The 23,927-nt window shown below is 36.3% G+C and overlaps 1 protein-coding gene and 1 long non-coding RNA gene across 2 annotated transcripts; both read right to left on the bottom strand.

Moving 5' to 3' along the window:
- Positions 1-8,169: 8,169 nt before the first annotated feature.
- On the bottom strand, positions 8,170-19,562 carry LOC100370491 (uronyl 2-sulfotransferase-like). The gene is made up of 8 exons (XM_006811437.3): positions 19,334-19,562; positions 16,026-16,147; positions 14,350-14,499; positions 12,892-12,971; positions 11,795-11,933; positions 10,360-10,457; positions 9,743-9,900; positions 8,170-8,581 (listed from the first exon to the last, which is right to left on the bottom strand). The coding sequence occupies exons 1-8, from the start codon at positions 19,485-19,487 to the stop codon at positions 8,403-8,405; spliced, it is 1,080 nt and encodes a 359-aa protein (XP_006811500.1). The 5' UTR covers positions 19,488-19,562; the 3' UTR covers positions 8,170-8,402.
- Positions 19,563-20,430: 868 nt separating this feature from the next.
- LOC144357352 (uncharacterized) lies at positions 20,431-21,252 on the bottom strand. The gene is made up of 2 exons (XR_013421643.2): positions 21,057-21,252; positions 20,431-20,556 (listed from the first exon to the last, which is right to left on the bottom strand). It is a non-coding gene; the product is annotated as an uncharacterized LOC144357352 (long non-coding RNA).
- Between the last annotated feature and the right edge of the window lie 2,675 nt (positions 21,253-23,927).

Raw genomic sequence — 23,927 nt, 5'->3', positions numbered from 1 at the left:
TATCGGTGTAACATGGCGCGGTGTGTAAAATTATAAATTGTTATATACTGAGTGGCGCTGAAGAAAAGGAAGGTAGAAATATACTCGCCGTTCACTCTGTTGCATCTACCGTGTTGTATTGAATACGTCCGGTAGATAGGTGTTTAGTTCTTGCTGTGTTATTCCTCAGACAACTGTACGCAGCTCTCTTCTTTTGTGTATAGAAGATTATTCATACAGCTAACCAAGCACATAGCGTCCCACCGGGCAGCTTCGTTGGCTGCAACAATGTATAACCACGCATGCGTATTGCGGGGTGTTTTCAAATAATTAAACTATATCTGAATAAGCGTTGGTTGGGTTGGTGCTGAATACAGCACCATACGTCAATTCCAAGAAGTACGACATCATCATGTCAGATCAAAATAAATCCAGTATGCAATAGATGAATATATTATCGACGGCTTTTATGTGGGTCGAACAATTTGTATTAAATCGCATGTATTACTGTGTCTAAATGGCTGTAATAAGTAGGAGGAATACGTATGTCATGATATAAGCGGGTTATTTATTAATCATAACGCGTTCGTGTTACGGGGACAGGTGGCTATGTTAAACGCCATGAATTAAGATAAAACAGAATTTCCGTCCTTGGTGTATCAATTTCCATATAACCATTTGATATAATTAAAACTTAATAATGATGTATTTCCAATGTTTTAATTAGGTGACATTGGATGCATACAATGAGCTACATTACCTACTATCAACTGTTCGTCGAACCGAGTGACGTCATTGGATTGTTATATGTGTATGTCTCAAAATATATCGCTACCCTTGAAAATCTACATACCTCGCCCAACAATTCACAACGCTGACACCGACGGATGGAAAGAACCTCGGTTTTAAAACATAATATCAGTTTATGACTAGTTACACTAAGTAAATCTGCCCGAACGTTTACCAGCACATCTAGACTATAAACTTGGACGTTGTCTTGTCTGAATTCAACAATGAATACCTTCCTTTTTTTTCCAACAACTAGTCCGGTTCGTTACCAGTGTACTGAGTAAGTCTACCGTGGATATCAACGTACAAATGGAAGTAGGTGATGTATCATGACTTTGTCTGAGTCTTATAACAGTTCGGAGGATATTAATCAAATTCAAACATTCGATGTAGTCTTAATAATTTTTTGAATAATTAAAATCTTTATATAAATCTAAATTTTATTATTGTTCCATGTTATCTTTTTTCCTCAACCGCACACTATAAACACTTGAATTCAATGTAGACATCTACATCTACATCTCCGATCAGAACTCAACGTATGTTACTTGATGTTTAACTGTATAACATTCTGTATGTCAGTGCATGAGCCCGTCGTATCGCTTTTCCGATTCACATTTATCGTTCGTATGCAGGAACTCTCAGATAAAGCAGAGAGATTTTGAAGAGCATCAGCAACAACTAACGTGTCTGGAATGCGTGACATTCATTTAGATTATTAGGAATATGATTTACCGTGACAGTAACTGACTACATTTGACTACAGTATTGGCGGAAACCACGGAACAAAGCCCGGGAACAAAACAATATCGAAGATTTGAACGTTTGAATGATGTCGCCTTTACTGACACTGTAATTACGTCACAATCTCGATTCCTCGCATGAGGGCATGTTATAGGAACGATGCATGCTGGTAATTATTCTACCGTTACTTGAAACAAAACTAGAGAGGTGGAAACATTTTCATGTATTACTGTTGTTCCTGAGGAGAATGCGGCGTGTTTAGGGGTTCGTCCAATTACAATTAAAGGAATTACATATCTAATAAGTAATGGTTTCATCGTGTTTTAATTACGTATTAATGGGAACGCTGGATTTACTAGTACTTTTAAGGTAGCGGGACTATTATTTGCATACTTGTTTTCATCTTTCAATTGTGACTAAATGACTACAAATAGACCCGGGAAAGTATATATTTTTAGAATCGCCAGACTTCAAGCTTTTCACAAGTGTATTATGCATGCTCGTATCTGCATTCTACAACACGTTACTCAATCAAAGGTGAAAAATTACTTTTTCTGTAAAAAATATAATTACGCATTTATGTTGGCGATAAGAAGTATTTTTTTCACTTTTCCTAGTTCTTCAATAGTCTGGTAAATTGAATGTGTCTGGTCAGTTTTATTCAAGCAACGCGTTTTAAAAAATAGTGTGCTGAATTTCAATTACTGTTTTAGTCGCATTGCCCCCAACTCAAACAAAAACTCGTTGGTAAATAATCGATGAAATAGTTTGTCTGGACACATTCAAGTTCCTCTCACAGTCACCTGTGAAAATTTGGTGTTAATCCGACAACAATAAGTATACGTTATTTTTTGTTAAAGACCTTGTATTTTGAAAAACATAAACTCCCAGAAAACGTCCATCAAGTAACAGCAAAGATTTTCAAGCTTGTTTATCGACACAATCAATTTGTTTTCCCATCAAGGTCTGTTTTAACATGTGTAGGGACATCCAAATGTGTAAGGCTATTGGAAACCAAAAAAATAAAGGAATGGGATAGCTATAATTGGATAAATTCGGCATATGAAAACACCAAAATCAATGATTTTTTTAGTGGCTGTGTGACCTTGTGTCTGACACATTCATATGCAAATGAATAATCTGTGAAACAAACAGGGGCAGAGAAAAACCACTCAAATGTTTGGAAACACTCATTGTGTGTCAGATAGCTACTGATAACACATCCTAACATTGCTTTGTCTTGAGTTTATCTTTGAAACTTATAGGCACACAGATTAAACCTGTGTTGTTGATTTTGGAAAACACTACTGAGGCTGCATTGCTTCCCCTCAGAAAATCTACATTTTAACCAACTTACATGACATTCTATGTTATGTTGACTTTATCATATGAAAGTTTATAGTGCATTTCATCAATTAATAAATAAATGTGAAAATCGTAATTTTCAACACAAATAATAGTCCTGCTACCTTAAGCAATCAAACCCTGGATAGGTCAGATCGACGAGCTGTGTGAATGTATAGTGACTTTACTGAATGATCTAAACAGGCAGTTCGTGGTTGAAAGCAATGTATAGATTGTGGTGATATGTACATGAATCAAATGCTATTACTACTACATGTGCTATTTGTCATAATACACATACACACACAACCCGCTATGGGACTGAACACAAACACGTTAACCTCGACTTGCGGGCATGGACGTTTCCTAGAACTCCGACATCTAGGTAGCAACAGGAGAAAAACAATTTAAAATTGATGCATCATCCATGCATTATCTATAATAGTTTTTGTCTAAGACGAGATTACATGACTGACAATTTTATTACACTGTAAACTGGAAGACTGCGTCTCATTTGTTTTTTTATTTGGATTTGTTTTCTAGGTACGTCTAAATAACTAAAAATGTTTTTCACATATCAGTCATATTTGCCTAATTTTTTTTACAATGTCTGCTTACATCTTTTTTCCTTTTCTCGGATATTTTGCCAATTTCAGTTGATATTTGCTATTATTGCTTGAGGATATTTCCTTACACATTCCCGTTTTTATTATTCTTATTTTTGTTTTATTTTTTATAATATCTAATTTGCCACTAATTTTCTTCAATGGCGCTAGGAACTTGACTAGTTCAGTTGAACTACCACTGTAGTTTCCACTATTCAAATGTGCCTTTTCTCGATGTTATACTTTGCAAGATAGTGAAATAAATAACAAATAAAAATTACTACTAATACGAATTTAATAAATCTCATATTGCAGGGCAACGAATGCGATTTCTTATTTATCCCATGTATTCATTTCACATCATATAAAGGCTAATACAAACCAAGAGATGGTAGTTTGTGAGTGCGTATTCAAGGTCGTTGAGTGTTTGGCTCATTCGAATGAGCGATCGCCGTGCATGAACGCCGTTATTTTTTAAGTCATCACTATATTTATGGTTCATAGAATACATTTGTAACTTAATTACTAATTTTGAGGGCAATTAAAACATTGGCCGTTTCACAATTAATTGGCGAAAAAGAATATTGGCGTTGAGAAATTCATTAATATTTTTTAATAATAATTCCAAAAATATTGTATAAACCACCAATATTTTTAAATACCAGCCCATTTTGCGATAGTCAACCACAATGTGAAAGGTCGGTCTGCTTGCACGGACCAATCAGATTGCCTTAATGTTTATCTCATAGTATAGAGCTATATAAACAAACAAAATAGTTATTACACTGAACTGCCATGATATGTGGGAAGAATAAATATATCAAGTATTAAATGTATATTTCATATTTTAATATCTAAGCTCATAACAGAACAGAAAGTTAAAATTAATATCAATACCCGCATGTGTCATCTTGAATGGCCTTCTGTGCTCCAGTTTACATAAATAGTTTAGGGTTTAAACATATACTATTTTAAATTCAAAATGCTGTTTGATAAGCAATCGACCAACCATCACAATTGTGGATTTGAAGTATATGCCATGTCAGTCTTTGTCAGAGTATCATCATATATAGTGACATTTGACCGCCCAAAATGAATTGTCTAAAAATAAGTATGATAGTATACCATCGTTATTCTTGGGTGGTAATGTGTTTTAGTTGTACATTGTTTCAACGGTTCTGCATTGATCAACGATCTGCAATAAATTTAACCACTTAGTCCTTGGTAATTATTAAATAAAACTTTATGATCCGAGCAAGATTCGAATTGCGCATGTCCTAGCTACTCACTGTAAGTTCGCGTTCATTACACAGGTATTGTTTGGGGGCAGTGCGTGGTAGTGTAACAGGGCGTTGTACTTCGACGAGGCGCATTAGAGTTGGTTGTGAGTTACAATTTTGCGTTTCACATTCATACACTCGTATACTCGCCTGTAATTTATAGTATATCCAATGCGTAATGAAACATGAATTAACGTTGTTCAAATCCACCCCCTGCATCACACATCGATATAAAATTCTAATATAATATAATAATTCGTCTATAATGTGTCTTTATTAATTTATTTATGAATATTTAGGATATTTGAAGAGAAAAAGAAATATTCTGAATGTTTGTTGTAGAGGTGCGTTGTCCTGTTTCATTACATTGCCTTTTCGTTGAAACAGACATATGCCAACGACATGGTTCATTTTAGAATAGATTTATTCGAGGGTAGAATAAAAACGTATTTCGTTCTTGCAATTGGGACGAATAAAATGGATGCGTGATGCTAGACTACTTATTTATTAGTCACTCTTAGTCATTACTTACACAATTGTTTTTAAGATAAATATTCGTCTGAATTCCACAAAGTGGGTTCGATTTGCTGCCAACCAGTCTGTGATGGTCATTGAATTAATTACTATTTTTTTTCGGAAATATATGAGAAATGCCACCGGAAACAAAATAATTTGGATTTTATCTTCCGACCTTCATTTGAATTGAAAAGTTACTCAGTAGAAAAAATACCCAGAATTCGTTGAAATCGTATTTTATTGTACGTATAGTTGTGGATCATAATGCCATGTTTAGAGGCTTTATGGCTTTATGGTTTATGGCTTTAGATTTTTTTTAATCAAAACGTTGTTTTGCATCACAGAACAGAATAGTGTTCATTAACTGCTTCTAATCAACGGTTCTACAGAACATGTTGAAAAAATTCCAACGTTTTGTACATGTAACCTTGGCAATTTCTACATATTCTGACAGAAGATATGCGATAACACACATGAACCCGCGTTGTAACATTCTACGTAGTGCATCACGTGAGAAAGAATAGAATTAACACTTTACGCATCAACATGATGTTCCCTCGCACTAGGTCATTCAAATGTTCAGTGGTTCCACGATACAGTACATTATGAAACAAATTTGTCCGATTCATGAGTAGCGTTAATGATCGTCGTGTTGTAAACAATGCAGTTTATTAGTTCACAGTTGTTTACAATAATATGTTTGCGTAATCTGTTACAAGCAAAATATTTGTTACACATAATACCACTGTTTTCAGGAAATATATTTATTGCCGTTATACTGCAACATATGTAATGTATTACTAGGTATTCTAGTATTTTGGTAAACGCCTACATATTTCCACGCCGGATGACATATCTGCCTTGTCCTTCTTTTAGGTTAGTAGTGCGTACGTGTATGATTATATTTATAGGCCCATAATAAAAAAATATAATTATACATCTGTAACCGTTACGCCATAAGTTACAGTGTGCCGTAATTTTGCGGTATTTTACGAGGTATTTTCATCCTACCATATAAGGAAATGTGAATTCCAAACATGGAATAATTAAGCGCGCAAACGTCCTCTAATAATAAAAATAAACATGACTGCTCTACACAAAGAAGTTCGCTGATTCTGCTCTAAATATTTTTGATTTCGGCATTCCCATGATGTATCCTTGGATGGAAAAGATGTTTAACAATAAGGTTATTACGAGGATACCTCAAAGTATGCACTCAGACAGTACACCGTCGCATCGACTTCCACTGCGCGTCGGTTGATACTCATACTGTACTGTCTTCGTGCATACTTTGAGGTAACCTCGTAATAACCTCATATTATTCATCTTGCATCGAAAGAGGAAAGATACTGACATGAACAATATCAGTGTATATTTTCCTATCACAGAATGCCAACTATAACATGTTGTAATTGAAACTATTGCGCAATGTATCCATATATATATTATCAAAGCATTCGGACTTGAGGTATTTAACAAGACTTCAAAAATATTACTTTTTTTCCCAAAATGACAAAACAATTAATTAAAATTAGATAATTAAAGATATCATCGCGAAATGAACAAATCTAAGAGAGGTCTTCCCAAGGTAGATACTTATACACCAAGTATCAAAGCAATAGTAATAGGAATTGTAGTTTTCAGAAAGAAGTCGAAAATGTAAAAAGTTGACACTGACGACGGAGGATGACTGGCAATCACTTATATGATTGGCTCCGCTCGACACAGTCACAATTGTTTACTTAGTCTATTACTAATATCGAAAATGAGATAATTACGGAATTGCGTAAAGTAAACAAGACTGCATGAATTCTAATAATGTAGAGCGGCAGCTAAGTTGACATATAGTGGGAATTGTAATTACTGGTAGTCAGTGTTGCCACATATTCTCGTTTCTCTTGATAGTACGTATTTTGCACCACGGTTTCAATATAATTACGTTCATAAGCAAAATTGTGTGTATTTCCTTTATCCTTTAGCGCCCATAAAACTGGGGAAAATATAGATAAAATACGCGAACCTCACCAGACTCTAATCTAGAAGGTTTTGCGTGGATCACCAGAAATGCTCATCACTAGCATATAGCTTCATAGTGATACTTGAGTCATGACTTTTCACATTGAACATAACATGGGACAAAACAACATGCAAAAACAACGAGACAGATGGAAATAATATGTAAAAAATACTTTTATTTTTCGAAGAATATATTTATCAATAAATGTGATCTGTACCGAATGCTTTTTATGTGCAGTCTACTTTGCTAAGAACACTCGTTGGTAACTCAACATAGCCAATACTAGCCAGCCCCCACCCCACCCCCATGATTATTGCAGTTCATCCGAACGAAACTAAAATGTTGGTCCTGCTACATTATACCGGTACCGCTAGACTACCTGATGTAATTATTCCGGGTTATCAGTAATTTTGTTAAAGGGGCACGAGAAGGTGGCCAAATTTAATATGCTAATTCGACCCAAGCTAGCATCGGGGAGGGGTGCTCCCGAAATGATTGACTAATCATTGGTGACGTTAGCATAACAAAAGAAAAAAAATAGACTGCTTGCGATCTCTCGGTTTGTTCCTGTTTTCAGTAATATTTCAGTATTAAAAAATAAGTATGTCGAGATTGTTAGGCACGAGTTATTGCTAGACGAAAATAAATAAGCTTGTCGCATCATGCATGTGCTAACAGTTATTGATATAAAAATAATAAGCGCAAATTATCGTATTCACCATTTATTAGTTAATGGAAATAAATCGGTTTGTATCCTGTCGATGTGTTAGGGCGACAGGTTGAGTGTACTGAGAGTAATATAAAATATTGCTGAAAAGTGTGTAGTTACTTGGTGACTGTAATGATGATCATCGAACGACCCGCTGCTGACATCAACGAACGAGTACTCTCACCATGCATCAGTCGGATATCTATCGGCCTCTTATCGATTTGCACGACATGGTTTGAGTCTATGTCACCTCTATCTTTGTACATCTTATTTGATATAGTTAAGTATCTTTGTACGTGCTGTTCGTGCACCAATGACACATTTGCCTTCATGCAATAAACTATATACAAAGTCATGCAGCATCCCATCCAATTGGACACATATTCCACTAATCACGTGGAATTCATTATAGAATGTCATCACCAACGTTTCTTTGTTTTTTCAATCCCTAGTTTTCTCAATATATATGTAAATCGCGATAATGCAGCCTCATAAAACATGTATTCATATTTCATCCTGTCGCGTAGTATTGTTCTTACGTGACTAGAGGGCGGGATTTTGTTTTTCGACGATGTGTCATTTGTCTTGGCGGACGTTTCTACGGGAAAGAAAGAAAATGCACCTGTAAATGTAAATTAGGGGTAAAATGCGACTTAGTCGGTGTTGTATGAAATTAAAAAACAAGTAAAAAAACAGCGTTGAACGGTCTCTCGGATATAACCATACAACAGTTCCGCTGCAAATCTGACTCGCCATGTGTTTTTTTCCTGAAAATATAAAGTACATTTACGACAGTGTGATCTCGTTCTTGCGTACATTTTCTGATGGAAATATTAAATGTCCTGTATTGCAAAATATTTAATGCATAAATAATGATTACAGTTTGTTTTTTTTAAATCTCAATATTTGTTGTTGTTAATTACAATATATTTGTTGTCCACGTTAAAAGGTAATAGATATTGACAATGCACAGTCTCGTGTTTTTAGCGGTCTTATTTCTGTGTTCAGTGAAAGTCACATGTGCAAAAGGGTTCATGCATGTGTATATAAATTTCAGTACGACTGAAATAGACGGGCGAAATGTATACAATTTAGTTAAACAGTGAAAATGGCATTTTTTTACTAAACATAACAAAAACATTAAAAGATTAAAGAAGACTACCAATGACCATCGGCTATTTTTGTTCTCTAATATTTTAGCCGGTTGACCATTTTTTTCCAATCTTGAAAAAATACGACATGCGCCTGGAACAAATTTTGAATACAATCGTCTTGTTCATGTCCGAGATACAGTTCCGTTTACAGACTGTGATTTTAAAATTTTAGACAAAGTGACTACCAAATCAACAAATTTTATCTAATCACAATATACCACAACCTACTGTATTATTTATGGGTATGTGTAAAAACGTTCAACAGAATAAGACGATATATTAGTGAGGAGTCGGCATAGACATGAAGAAAAACAAAACGGCCGGCAACCGCCCATTTTTGTTCGAATCTCGAAAAAAATATGACGTATATCTGTAACCCAATATAAATAATCTTGTTACAAAGTTTGAATGCAATCGCTCTGTTTATTTCCGGGAAACGGCTCTGGACAATTTGAGTGTCATAATTTAGCAAAACTGGGGGCCAAAATGGCCACATTTGATCTAATGGTATTTAAAATCCGCGAAATGAATCTGTACAAACAAACACACACACACACACGGACGGAATTAACAATGAGATAAAGGATTGCCTTTAAATAACTTACCTGGATGTAAGAGAATCTCAACAGCGCCTCCAAAGATATCTGGCAATAGCTGTTCAAGAACTTGCATAGTTTCATCAATTTTTTCTATGAAGCCTACGACCAAGAACCGCTTATCTAAATTTGACAGTGCTCTATCCAAGGCTAGCTGGGACGGTGTCCTGGAAACATAAATGTTCATACCATCTGTGCATTAGTTAAGCTCATTAGAATATGTTTAAAAAAACATTTCGATCATCAAAACTGTTTCATTCGCTTGTGTCAGGATAAATCTACCGACAAGCTTATTTGTATTATTATTAAAGCGCGGTAGTCGTCGCGCTGCGCATGTGCAAGATATATGGGTCTCATATAAACAAATATGGCGACTTTGACTGTTGTGCAGATCAACGAGTACGAATTGAGACGTTTCCAAGCTTTAATTAAGTAATTTTCATGTTATTGGAAGGTATCGAAGAAGTCACCGGCGGTAATCAGTGCAAGTCGCGCCCAGGTCAAATCTCACACTTGTGATTTCCATTTGAAGAGCGCATTGAATTGTGGGAAAATCAATGTTTATCAACACACATGTGGCACATGCGCAGCGCGACGACTACCGCGCTTGAAGTTACGTTACTTACGAGCAATAAGGATGCTGACCACAAAAGAAAGGTATCATATAAAACAATTTCTTATCGCTACATTCTTCTTTGTTCAACAAAACGCATTCGTCCACGGTCTAGGTGAAATTAACAATAAAATGTGTTGTAGCGCAAATGTAAGACGAAAAATGAGTGAATTACTGTCAAATTTACCTGGAATCTATGCATTTTTTCGAAGTGTCTCTGTGCTAATAACTGCTCAGTTACGTGGGCCAATTTATTAGCAATACCGGTATTATTAAAATTAAATGTTATGCAAAAATAATTTCTGAATGAGTAAATACATTTCCCATTGTCTGGGGATATTGCTTTTGGGAATAGGTGTTCAGATTAATAAAATACCTTGAAGGGGCACTTCCAGTTAAGCCTAATCTCACAGCAAATTTACTTTCCGGATTAAAATAACAATGGATAACAAAAAATAGATTAACGTTGTAAACAACATAAACAATAGTGTCCCATGACTCTTTGGTGCAATCCATTGGTTCCCCTTTAACGATTTTCAACCGCTTTCGAATGATCGATGTTTTGAGGTTGTATGAACAATAATATACATTTGGTTACATACATAACGCATACCAGTTTTGTTAATCATTCATATAACGTATCCTGATCTTTTTTAAGTTTCAAGATTATCAATTACATATGTTAGAATAGTGTATTATATACAACGAAATAAGCTACACAATTACCTCGTTTACACGACAGCATTTTAATGGAGCCAGCAAAAATCGCCGTGTAAGCGCGCTCGGCTCAGACAAATCTCGAGGCTGAGCTCAGATAGGACCGGGACTGGGCCCGGCCATGTGAACGAATAGGGCCGAAATCACGCCCTCTATTGCCTTCTTAATGTGGCATTTCATTTCCTGACTCAACAAAGTGTCCGCGGTCTGATAACAATTTAAGAGGATGAAAAAGTACTGCGACAGATTAACAGATCGACTAGAAATAGGAGATCAGTATACGAAATTATTCAACTAAAACAAGTGAGCAGATTCAAAACTCTTCAAAGACACTGACTGAAGATAGATATCAAAAAAGTCAAGGTACCCTTTTTCAAGGGTGTGGCTGGGTTACAGGCACGCAATAAATCCGCCACCAAGCTTGAAATTTGGACATTTCACGAATACTAAACGATGAAGATCTTATCCGAATCTTAATACTAGTATCGCTATACAACGACGGGGTGCAAAGCATTAAATAACACAGTGAAATGAGACCACAGACTCAACGTTGTATCGCGATGGTTTAGCATTACAATCAGTCAACACAAGGGACTCAATCCCCTGTTAATTGCCGGGAAGAAGCAATAGTTCACCTCCGATAGTTGCTGCCGTGTAAAACTAACAATTTACCTATTCTAACTACAATACAGAACATGTGCGATATAAAATATAATATTCGGTCAACTCGCCATATTCTTGCTAGGGAAAGATTTCTTCATGTATTTCTGGTTATCCGCATCACCAAATCTTTTGTAATAATATCCTGATACAAAGCGATTGATTGGGTCACGAATAATATTAATATAAACTGGTTGTATTGCTCCAAATCTGGAATAAAAGTAAAACAATTGTTAATTCATACAACATTTCGCGGCTTAGGAATGCTTCTTCACAATCTGAGATTGGGTGCCTTGAACTAGCACCCTCGTAGAGGGCGCAATGATACACACCATTATCAGTACAGTGCAGAATGTATACTGTAGCGCGTCTTTCTTAGATGTACGGGCGACCTACATCATACGTGATATCGCATATGAAGAGGGGAAGTACTCGCTCACAACGTTAGGTTGTGGGTCACTATTTACTGGATTGTGTCCAGTATACTAGAATTTCAAACAGTATATTCCTAAAACAAGCAGCCTCTCGGCTGAGATAGCTCCGCTGTTAGCAAGGCACATTTCAATTAAAGAACTGAAGATATCATTAGAAAATGAACAATATGTATAAGTATGTATAGCAATTGGACTTGCTGTTTTCAACAATAATTCAAAAATAACACTTTTTACCAAAAATTACAAAAATATTCACCAAAATTAGGGAATTGAGGATATCATCACGAAATGAACAAATCTCAGAAAGGTTCACATGTAGCATCTATATATGTAATATCAAAGCAATTGGACTTGCGGTTTTTAACAAGTCAAAAATATCACTATTTACCAAAAATGACAAAAATATTCACCAAAATTAGAGAATCAAAGATATCATCATGAAATGAACACATCTGAGAGAGGTTTACCCAAGGTACATATACACCAAGTATCAAAGCATTCAGGCTTGTAGTTTTCAAGAAGAAGTCGAAAAAGTAAAACATTGACACGGACGACGGACAATCACTCATGTGATAAGCTCCGCTCGACAAAGTCGACAGCGGAGCTAAAAATCTAGGTTATTCCTTGATATTTGCAAATTTCCCTTTGAATAAAATGCGCTATATCCAACAAAACGTACATCATACCCTCTCTACACTCATAGAAATGGTCAATTTGTCAAATTGTACACTTACTTGGGGAAATCGATATAATGAAAATGCCGTTGGTAAACATACGGTGGTTTCAATGAAGAAACTGTGTTAACTATATCAATCTGGAATATAAAAAAAAAAGAATGTATTGAAACAAATAATGTAAACCCCTAGCAAAATTATGAATGCACGCGATCGGATCTGAAAACATTCTAAAAGACGCGATCAAGCCTAATTGACATGCATACGTTTTTTTTAGCGTAATATTATTCGCGATAACGTGGTATTGTGAAAAGCAGATGTCGGGAACAGACATGATGTCTACGTTACGATTACGTAACAACCCGGATACCAAGTTGAATAGCTAGATCAAATAAAAAGCTAAACTGTCGCCTGACATCTGGATCATGTTTGACTTTAATTACTACATCCTGTGTACTGTATATTTAATAGCTTAGTGTCTTTCTGAATAAACCAGTTGTGTGTTAACCATCATACTGTAAGCATCATCTTGTACCAACTATCCCTATACTCGCCCACAGCAGACTATTGATATATTTTCGAGTGCATAGTGATTGTGGATGTATATCACTAGTATGATATAATTTTAGGTGTACATGAATCAGGGAAATTCCTTGTAACTATTGATGACATGGTGTTCCCACCCACAGTTTGTGCCAACACATTCGGAGACTTGTGACAGATACATACACACATAAGGGATACTTTACATGCTTTAGATACTTTACATTTCATCCATATAGCATTTGAAACATACCTAAAACTTTGCGTTCTGCGAGATGTTGAATTGTTCAAGTTACGGATACTGAGTTACAAGCATCGAGTTTCGTAACCACGCCCACTTTTGCGAAACCACGCCCAAATTGCAACTCGATGTTCAATTAAAAGTTAGTTAACCAAACTTCTAGTTACGGGCAGCATAGGTTTTTTTTGTTTTATGTTGTGTGTATCCCGTAGTTCGAAGTTACTCCCGTAAAAATTCCGCATCTCAAGTTTTGTTTGTCATTTTTGTGGGATTGTGTAAAGCTTTAATTCACTCTCACAGAGAAACATTTACAAAAAATGCGCTGATTATCGCCCATATTATATCCACTATTAGACATCTGTCAAAATGTGAAAAACAACATTTATATTAGAGACATTTCCTTCCGACAAAGCTCCGTGAGCAAACGTCAGTTCCACTTCAAGCACTGTTTTCACCCTTACTCACAATGAGATGACAAACTGAATCACTGAAAATCCGCAAAACTCTGCACGCTGTTTTGCGTACTGCTAGGTCAAACCATGGATGTACATCCATGGTCAAACATATTGTTAGTAATTCAAACAAAGTAGTTCGTACCCAAACTTAGGTACGTCTCACTCGCGAATTGAAACGGGTTAATCATCACCCAGCCCTACCCGTATTATTACAGTGTTCATAACCGGAAGCTGATATGACCGCTCACCTATCTACCGGAAGCGTGAATAATTCCTTACCTGTTCTTTCAACGAAACATGCGTTCTATTGTAAACATTTGAAGAATATAACGTGAAACCATTGCGTGTAGACAGCTTGTTTAACACAGCAATAACTGTACGGCTCCCACATTTACCAACACGATTATACACCACCCGACTTTGGGGGCTCTGCATATACAAAACATAAAAAATATCAAAATTAGAACCCGTTATTGCTAGATTGAACTGCGCAAAGTCGTTAAAGCGCGGTGGTCGTTGCGCAGCGCGTGTTCGAATTTCATGTAAATAAACAATGTATTTTACACGCGTTGTATACGTCGCTATGAGTCCCATATCGAACAGAACGTGGCACGACGACTGCCGCCCTTTAAATATTTATTAATGTAATTTGAGAGTACGCACGTCCCATTTGATCCAGTTCTAGATCTGTTACGGTCAGCGATCAACTGTGGTAATGTTATTGAATAAAAGGTTTGAACCTAAGCCTAACCAATGGCTGGAGCGATTGGCTGATCACGTGATTCCCAGAAATATGTCTCAGGGTTGAAGCACTGCGAAATTGCCACTACTGAATACAAGTAGCATGTATGTTTATATTGTCTAATTTATGCATGCAAGTTGTTGATCCTAAATAATAATGCAACATCGTGTGAACCAAACATGCGTATGTATTGTCAGTATGCTAACACTAACATTAATTGTAACTTCTTCTTTCATCAACTATATTTTGAGAGTGCACATGTTATTTACGCTATATAGCAATACACACCCATTGCCGCTGGTGACTAAATGTTAGAACAGGAGGTTTTTAAGAATGGGTACTGCGTTATCGCTTTTGGACGAGTATGCTGCAGAAGGTATGTTGAACAGCGCCACTGCAGGTTTTTTTTTCTCAATTTGACAAAACATAAAATGCCGGTGGCGGCGCTGTTCACTTTCAATGCGCCATCTCAATCGTAACTTGGGGGCTTTCTCTATTTATACTGTGCGTCTCAAACATACACTTTTGCCTGACGCCCTGACTATGTTCATATACTTACTAAGTTCATTCCTAAAGATTTACTGGAGCCTTGGCCCTATGTGAAATATGTGATGGCATATGCGGAAACGCGAGACAAGTTTGAAGATTTACCTTGAGGAATTCCGAACCTATGCAAAATCTTCTACGCCAGAATACTATTCAAAAACATGAGCAAATAGAACTCGAACGCAATGAGAGGAAGAAATGATAGCCAACATTCAGACGCACAGGAAACTGCTGAATGTTTATCATATGTTTCCACGATTCGTGCATATTAGGATCGTCAAATACGTTACATATTAGTAAGATATCAAATAGAAATTATGCAACTTATTGGTATATTGCCAGAACAAAACACACGACATGTCTGTTGTTATCCATTACGATACATTAGTTATCACACATCATACAACGCGCAAACTATATTAATCTTGTCGGGGATATGATTATTGTATCAGAACTTTAATAATTTCTTTTTTTTAGTTTTCTCCATACAGATTATCTTGTCAAAGCATTACCCAGCTTAGATTTGTGTTGTTTTCCTTATCTTACGTGAATATTATATTTTTTTTAAATAAACATCCGGATTATGACTAAACCGCCCACAAGCCTCGAATATACACATATTAGAATATACACGTAAAGTTTGTATACAAATTCATTATTCACTCACCAGTTGCAATTGCTGATTAGGCTCATTCGTATGGGTGGCAGACTCGTATGACTTTTCTTCGGAGTCAGAGTCGAACTCCACCCCATCCTCTGTCTGAGCTAAACTTAGCCATGGTGGGGAATCTGAAACAAGGAGGTTCATAGGCATGTTTACAAAATATAATTCGATTATATTACTCACACAGAGCATGGAACCAAAATAAAATCTGGTCACGTCATTTGTGCGATCTGGGTCATCTGTATTTTTCCATACTCGTGTATATTGATCTGATAACATATACGCACTCGTATACTCTTGTAGTAGAATAATAAATCGACTCAGACTAAGATGACTCAGAGACATTGAGCTTCACATGTTGTACGCTTTATTGCTAACGGTCATAGAGACGCACATTGTTTCCCACAAAGTATTTCGGACAGATACTAGTAGTCCAATATAAAGCCTCATTTTGTATGATAATTATATGCATATGCGTTGCCATGTTTAGTTTAACGGCTGTAAACTAACCTGGTCATTCTACATTATCGTAATATAGAAGTATATAATATTTGTATGCTTCATGGATGCAACAATCCACCTGTTTTTTGTTTTGTTTTTAATTTTGAAGTCATTACTCACGTTGATGTAGACTATATGTGTACATTAAAAGGCGAAGGCCGGATTGCCACAAAAGGGCGTCTCAATCATTGCGACCATGTACTAAACCCCCAGACCGGTGGCAATCATCACAGGTGTTGCAAGATGGCGGATACAAGGGACGTAAGTCTCTGTTTGTTTCTCCGTTTATACGCTCACAGAATATTATATTTGATTGAAAAATACAACTCAGCAAAAGGTATCAGACAGCAAAAGAAAAGTATATAAAACTTAGTATATTGCCAAACACACTTATATACTATTAGTATTTGTGTACACGTTTTTTAGACTTAGGGAAGAAAAATGCAACGTGGCGTGGGTCTTGTGATCAGCAGCACATAGTCCAGCACAGTAGTACAGTGCCGTTCTATTCACAGCGAACAAAATATACAGTATGTCAGCGATATTTGGAAATGCTTTTTTTTGTGCAATGCCTCATTTAAAGGTTGATATTTGATACGGCTAATTCCGTGAAAAAAAATCCATGAGTATTTAGTTTCCTGTTGGAATAAAAGAAGGAAAACAGGCCATTGTCGATACTACATGCATGGAGGTATCTCTTTTTACCTCCATGCAACATGTAGTATCCCATTACACATAACTACCGGCATTGTACAGTGTGTATTCGTTGTCAAAGTCAGACTTGCTTGTGTAAACTATCACGTCCATAGAAGCCGGGGAATGGTGATATGAAAGCGAGGCGTTTCAAACAAGGTAGCTTTCACACCAAAATATTTATATCCTAAACAATGAGTTACTAAGAAAAGAGGGTATATAGAATTTATTATCGAGAAGAGAATAATTTCCCGTTGGACGTAGTTTAACAATTCGGAATAGTGTAACGTTAGGATGTCATCCCATACGTGGGTGATATAAGCCATCCAAGTTTGTAGTTGTCATGGCGCCCGAGGGCATTAGTGACAACTTATTGCGCCTGGAATGCGTCGTCCTGGGGAGAGTGCAGTCACGTGATCACACTTTGCGAAGTTGGGAGACGAAAAGCTGAATCTTAGCATAGGGTGCGTTGGTGGGCGGACGTTTCGAATTTAGGGAAAATGGCAGTTGGAATGACCTAGGCGGTACACTATCATGTTACAAGACATAATGCTACAAATAGAAACAAGAACTTTTTTTCTTTCAGGAATCGTGTAACAGATGTAGTACATTATTTACTAAACAAATATCCGACACCGAGATATTTTGGGGCACATTTAAAAGCTTTATCAAGGCTGACTCGACACGAACTTTACGGTCACAACAATTGTTGGTCACAAGTATTTACTAGTATATATGTTCTAGTATCGTATTTACTCTCAACTCGTACATTACAAACACGGTGTATTTATAATCATTTGCATACTAGTAACTCGCGCGTTACAAGTAAATACATATATAGTGAGCGGTACTTGTAACGTAGAAGTTATTATTATTATTATTATTATTATTATTATTATTATTATTATTATTATTATTATTATTTAAATAAATATAAATACGCCATGTTTGTAATGTACAATTTATGAGGAAATACAAATAAGCAGTACTTGTAATTAAATATTAGCGAATAAATGTATGAATAGACAGGGATTGTAACCAATGATTTTAAAAGACCGCGGTGATATCGGATCAGTCTTGATAACGTGATTAAAAGCGCTAAAAAAGAGCACCAATTTCCATTGCGCCATTATTATGTGTGCCATTTTTACCGTGTACCGCGCATTTTGAATCTATTATCAACAAATATATTTACTATTGTTGTGTAACGCTTGTTCTTTCAGGTCATGGACCTTAAACACACAAATGCACAGATAATGCACAGAAGTAATACACAGTTTAAAAATACAAATAAATGAAATAAAGAAAAATAACCCAAGGATGAAACCTACATTCGGAGTTACTTATTTTCAAACGAATATTTCACAATAAAGATGACATTTGACAATACATGTTATTATCATTTTTTTATTAACGACAACGGAACGATAATTATATACACGATACACAAAGACTGGAAATCGAGTCTAGCCTTTTTCCTGCGTGGTGTTGTACGTTTCAAAGTGGTGCCTTCGGAACATATGAATTAATCACCAATTGTGTTTAGTCGTGTCAGCATTACTGTTCTGTTCTGACCCCAGACAACTAGACCCCTGTATACGTGACGGTGTTAACCCGTGTCGGCACCAATAAAATAGTGTAATTATATAACGACCGGTGGATTGTTTGAGGAAGTTAATTATCTGGCTTTCATTGATAGGATAAAGGTCAAGGTGATTACATCAAATACCATGGCGATATCTATTTACACTGCCTTGTTTTGAGTACGTTGTGTATTCCATGTTTTAAGTTAAGTTAAATACGATAGCGAGTGGTATGTGTTTATAATCTGGTCTGGAAACCGACAATACCGCTCAGTGCCCACAAGGACGTAGTACTGTTATGTAGACCATGCAGTCAGCTAGCGGCATTTAGAGCACGCATCTGTCATGCCGGACATCAGATTGGTGACCATTTGTGAACCGCCGTCCAGACGTGTGACTGCTCTTCAGCTGCATTGTCCAAACGGAACTGCTACGATTAACAGGGAGACCCACCTTTACACGGTGAAACATTGTGAATTGGTAAACAAGGTTGACGTTGTATAAAGTTACCAAGATTAAGTTTCGTGTACCTACCATTCAGCTCTGATTTACTCGATGCGTGGATCGGTTCGTATTTCGTCACTTTTTGGATCGTCTCGCTTCCGGTGAAAACCATTAACACAACAAGTGCACATGCCAGGGCCACTCCGCCGATTGTTGGTCGTAAATATTGTTGAAATTTAGACATTTTAAACCAGCGGTTTGATCCTCAAATGTCCGCCATGGTTGCGATCACAGAAACTTTACTAGTGCGGAAGGCCGTGTGTACGTATCAGTCGGTTTCCTTAGACTTCACCATTACAATACGGGGTGGCCATTATGCATAACCGATGTTGACGATTTTTGCATCAATTCACCCAATTCACTGCCAAGTGCAACTCATTAAAAAAACACGTGTTATTCAAAGTTATTTACATTGAACGATTTCGGGTTTTCAAATTCATTATTTTAAGATTATTTTAGTAATCCCAGCATCACTGCTATATAGTTATTATATTATGGTTTGACCCAACACCAATTATGCAAATACTGAACGAATACCAAGTGGAATGTGAATCAGATGCTGATCGACCCCGGAAACAACCTTATTTGAATACAGTGCCTTATAGTCTCTGTACGCGGGAGTATAAACCACAGTCCATAGAGGGACAGAGATACAGTGTATAAGCATGGAAGGTACTTCCATGGTATAAGACACCATAGTATAATTCATGGTACCAGGTCCTTTGACCTACACACACCGTCTATACCCAATCTGATTAAAATCTGATGTAGTGTACGGGCTTTAATTATTGTGGCTATAAACTTATTTTAATTTATTTTTGTATTACTTTTGTTATTAATGCCCTTTTATTTTATTATTTTACTTTGATTTTGATTTTGTGATTTTTTTTTAATTCTGCCCTACCTACATCTGATCCGACGCCTATGTAAGTCCCGTTCAAATCTCGCATAAGTAACAGCCAATCACAGCCCCCCTTTTATACAGGCTGTCGGTTGCTTACTTTTCAGTGTGGCGATACTCTACGGCAATCTTTCTGTACATTATATTTTGCTCACTTGAATAAACCATTAATAGAAAATTGCTAGTATATTTTTATTTGCAAAAGAAATTCCACAGCATTTTACAATTTTTGTCATTACATTGAATATTTTTTTCACTTCCAACAAATGTGTACACTTCCAGATACATCTTCGCCAACCAAGGTTCGTTCATTCAGTCATCGCTTCAATTTTACATCACTGAGCATAATTATCTAGAATGGAAGCAAAAAAATAAGTAAATCGTAATGATTAGAACACTGCAAACAGCTATAGTAAACAATGCAAACTGATTTTAAATTGTATAACGGTCACCGGCCCACGGCATCGACGCACTGGCAGAAAATTGAAGCAAAAAAATATTTCCTGATCAATTGCGATGTGTTCCAATAAAAAATATATTATTCCAGTCCAAATCAGCTCAATCACTTTAATAAAGAGTTATTGTATAATGTACAAAATGATGATACAATTTGATGAATATTTACAGCTACGGTTTCAATACCGTAGACGATGTTGGCCCGATCTTCAACAAAACATCACCCGTCTCCAGGGCAGGCGACAGGAAAAAGACACTGGTGTTCGGTCGAAACGGCGGAAACAAAATCGTCACTCCCAGAATAACTATGCAAAATAACGATCTAAAGTCGAACCATTCGAGCCACAATATTAACATAAAAATGACTTTCGTTGCATTTGACAATGATAAACTTACCGAAAAGCCGTGTTATTCTCGGTCGGTATAATCCGCCATTTTATTTGAGTGTGTCCGCCCGGTGACGTCATCATGTGCGCTATAGAAGGAGGTATGTGATTCGTTGACTAAAATCGTCGATAGTGGGTCTCGTTGAAATCTCGTTACATAGGCATCGGCTCAGATGCAGGTAGGGCGGAATTAAAAAAATCACAAAATCAAAATCAAAGTAAAATAAAGGGCATTAGTAATAAAAGTAATAAAAAATAAAATTAAAATAAGTTTATAGCCAAAATAATTAAAGCCCGTACACTACATCAGATTTTAATCAGATTGCGTCTATACCAAGACGTACTAACTTTACCAAGTAAAAACTGCAAATGCCGACAGTTGAGTGAGTAAATACCAGGGGTAAATACTCGACGTTTTCACCCCGTAGCACTCATGAAAACTAGTCTCCATTGGCATGGTTTTGTCATTATTTATTTATTTATTTATTTATTTATTTATTTATTTATTTATTTATTTATTTATTTATTTATTTATTTATTTATTTATTTATTTATTTATTTATTTATTTATTTATTTATTTATTTATTTATTTATTTATACGGTTTGTGTTTGTTTATGGTGTAATAATATTTATTTTCCAATGTACTGACATGGTATATACCATTATACTTATAGAAACAACTAAAACTCAAAGTGTATTCCAGGAAAATTTGTTTTATTTTACATATTGACTGAGTATGCAAATCACGTCGAAGGGAGACGGTGTACTCGAAATACGTGACTCGTTGCAGCTGGAGCTATTGTAGTAGTTAACAACAAATTCAAATTCCTAACAATTTGTGCCTGATTTAACAATTTAGTTGAATAACGGTTTGAGCAGACGACAATTTCCGGTTGTGGTTTTCATTTAACAGCCCAGCTCCATTATGTCAATCATAAACGGATATTTACAAGACGGAAATTGACTCAATTGACATAATGGCTTTCGAACAAGTGTCGTACTATAACGCCGTGCCATAATTATCGGATAATTAATTAGGTCGAAACATTGCAAAAGATTGCAATTGGCATAGAGTTCATAACTAAAATAATGCACACAATTCATAACTGACATGCATTCATTGTAACAGTTATCGTTGTATCACGGTTGCTAGTAATTGTGCCTGTATGTTCGAACGGTGACATTCTTATTGTCCCGCTGTATTAATAACGAATACCGTTGGGCGAAATATAACAGACATGGTTGACCAAAGTTGGTATGGAAAATGAATTTACCAGAAGTTTTTTAATGTCACTTAAAATTCGTTTATTTATTGTACCAATTCTCAGTTTGACCACATCTCGCCAAATATATGAGTGCATATTATTCCTGGCTGCTACGTGTGCACTGGGTGTGGATGATACAATTAGCCTGGGTTTGGGCGAGCACGCCACCAAAGACCAACTCAGTCGATCATAGACTGTCGCTACTTGTAGATCTTATGTTCCGGGCTCTTGTTATCTATTCATCGAGGCATGATTTGTTAAGCTCGGTACAAAACTGAAGAAGACTCTGTGGGTATTAGTACTTTATCATCACATTCTGTGTCATCCAAACTGACTACCTATAGTCATAATGTCTGTATAATATATGAGGTTTGGGTGCCATGAAACTTGAGGCGGGAACTATCCGCTCGGAGTAGCAGTGAAGAATCGCCGTTAAGGGAAGTATAGCAAAAATGGAAGATGACTCGGAGGATCCCGGGAAAATCGACCTCGGTGGTCATTATGACTCGTTCATTCGTTCTCACTTAAAGCGAGGGAGTCGTCACCTGCGCCCGCGTCATGATGGCCATAGCGTGTCATTGTTTATAAACAAGCGTCTACCATAAGTCTTTGCGTTTTTAGCGTGTGTTGTTATCGTCGCTTGGGACTCAATTCCCGCGCGTGCGCAGGTGACGACCCTCCCGCTTTAATATAGGAACATCCCTGTTTTGTTATTTGTACAAGTTGTATGTTAACTAAAAGGGCGCTATGTTTTTTATGTCCACTGAGTGCCAGAACGTTACAAGTCGAAATAGAGACCTTCTGAAGCATATTTTTTTAAACTTCTGTCACGTGTCAACTAACAGTTGATTTATCTGTTAGCGCAGTTGTTAAATATTGTGTTTCGATTGCAAAATGTAACAACATTGTGTGCTTAAAATGTCATGTATCAAGGTGTTTCATACATTGATTCCTCGTAACATATTTTTCCCAGACAGACTCGGAGTGAGCCGGCTTACATTGTACTTTCTCCACAATTGGAATCGAAACACAATATTTTAAAACACAGTGATATAATTTCTGTAGCAATCAAGATAGATATTGAGGTGCATTGCATAACATTTTAACTTTACACAATTTTATCCTCATAATTATGAATACACAAGATAGCATTTTTTGAAATTGCATTAGTCACTTTACAAATTACACTTGCGGGAGGGGTACATAACTGTTTACAATAAATCGGAGCTATAGTGTAGGTTGCCCTGAATCTACTAGTTGAGACAAATAATCTTCATGTAATTTTGAGTATTACAAAGATTAAATCTTTATGATTGCAATAATGCAACTCGCAACTCTTTCAGTTGGTGGCACTTGTACTTTGACCTGGAAAGCATATATGCAAAGTAACCAATTATTATGCATGAATGTGCGGTGAATTATAACATGCGGATACTTTCTTTAGAAGATGGTGCACCTTAACAACACGTTAAATTTGTATGAGGTTATTACGAGAATACTGCAAAGTATTACGACGACAGTACCTCGGAAGTATCAACCGACGCGCAGCGTAAGTCGATGCGACCGCGTGCTGTCTGAGTGATCCTTTCTAGTATCCTCGTAATAACCTTATTA

Source organism: Saccoglossus kowalevskii, chromosome 11, assembly GCF_978046115.1.
Source record: "Saccoglossus kowalevskii chromosome 11, keSacKowa6.1, whole genome shotgun sequence".
Classification (NCBI taxonomy): domain Eukaryota; kingdom Metazoa; phylum Hemichordata; class Enteropneusta; family Harrimaniidae; genus Saccoglossus; species Saccoglossus kowalevskii.
Note: the sequence above shows the minus strand (reverse complement) of the source record. Positions and strands in the feature narration are given on the sequence as shown.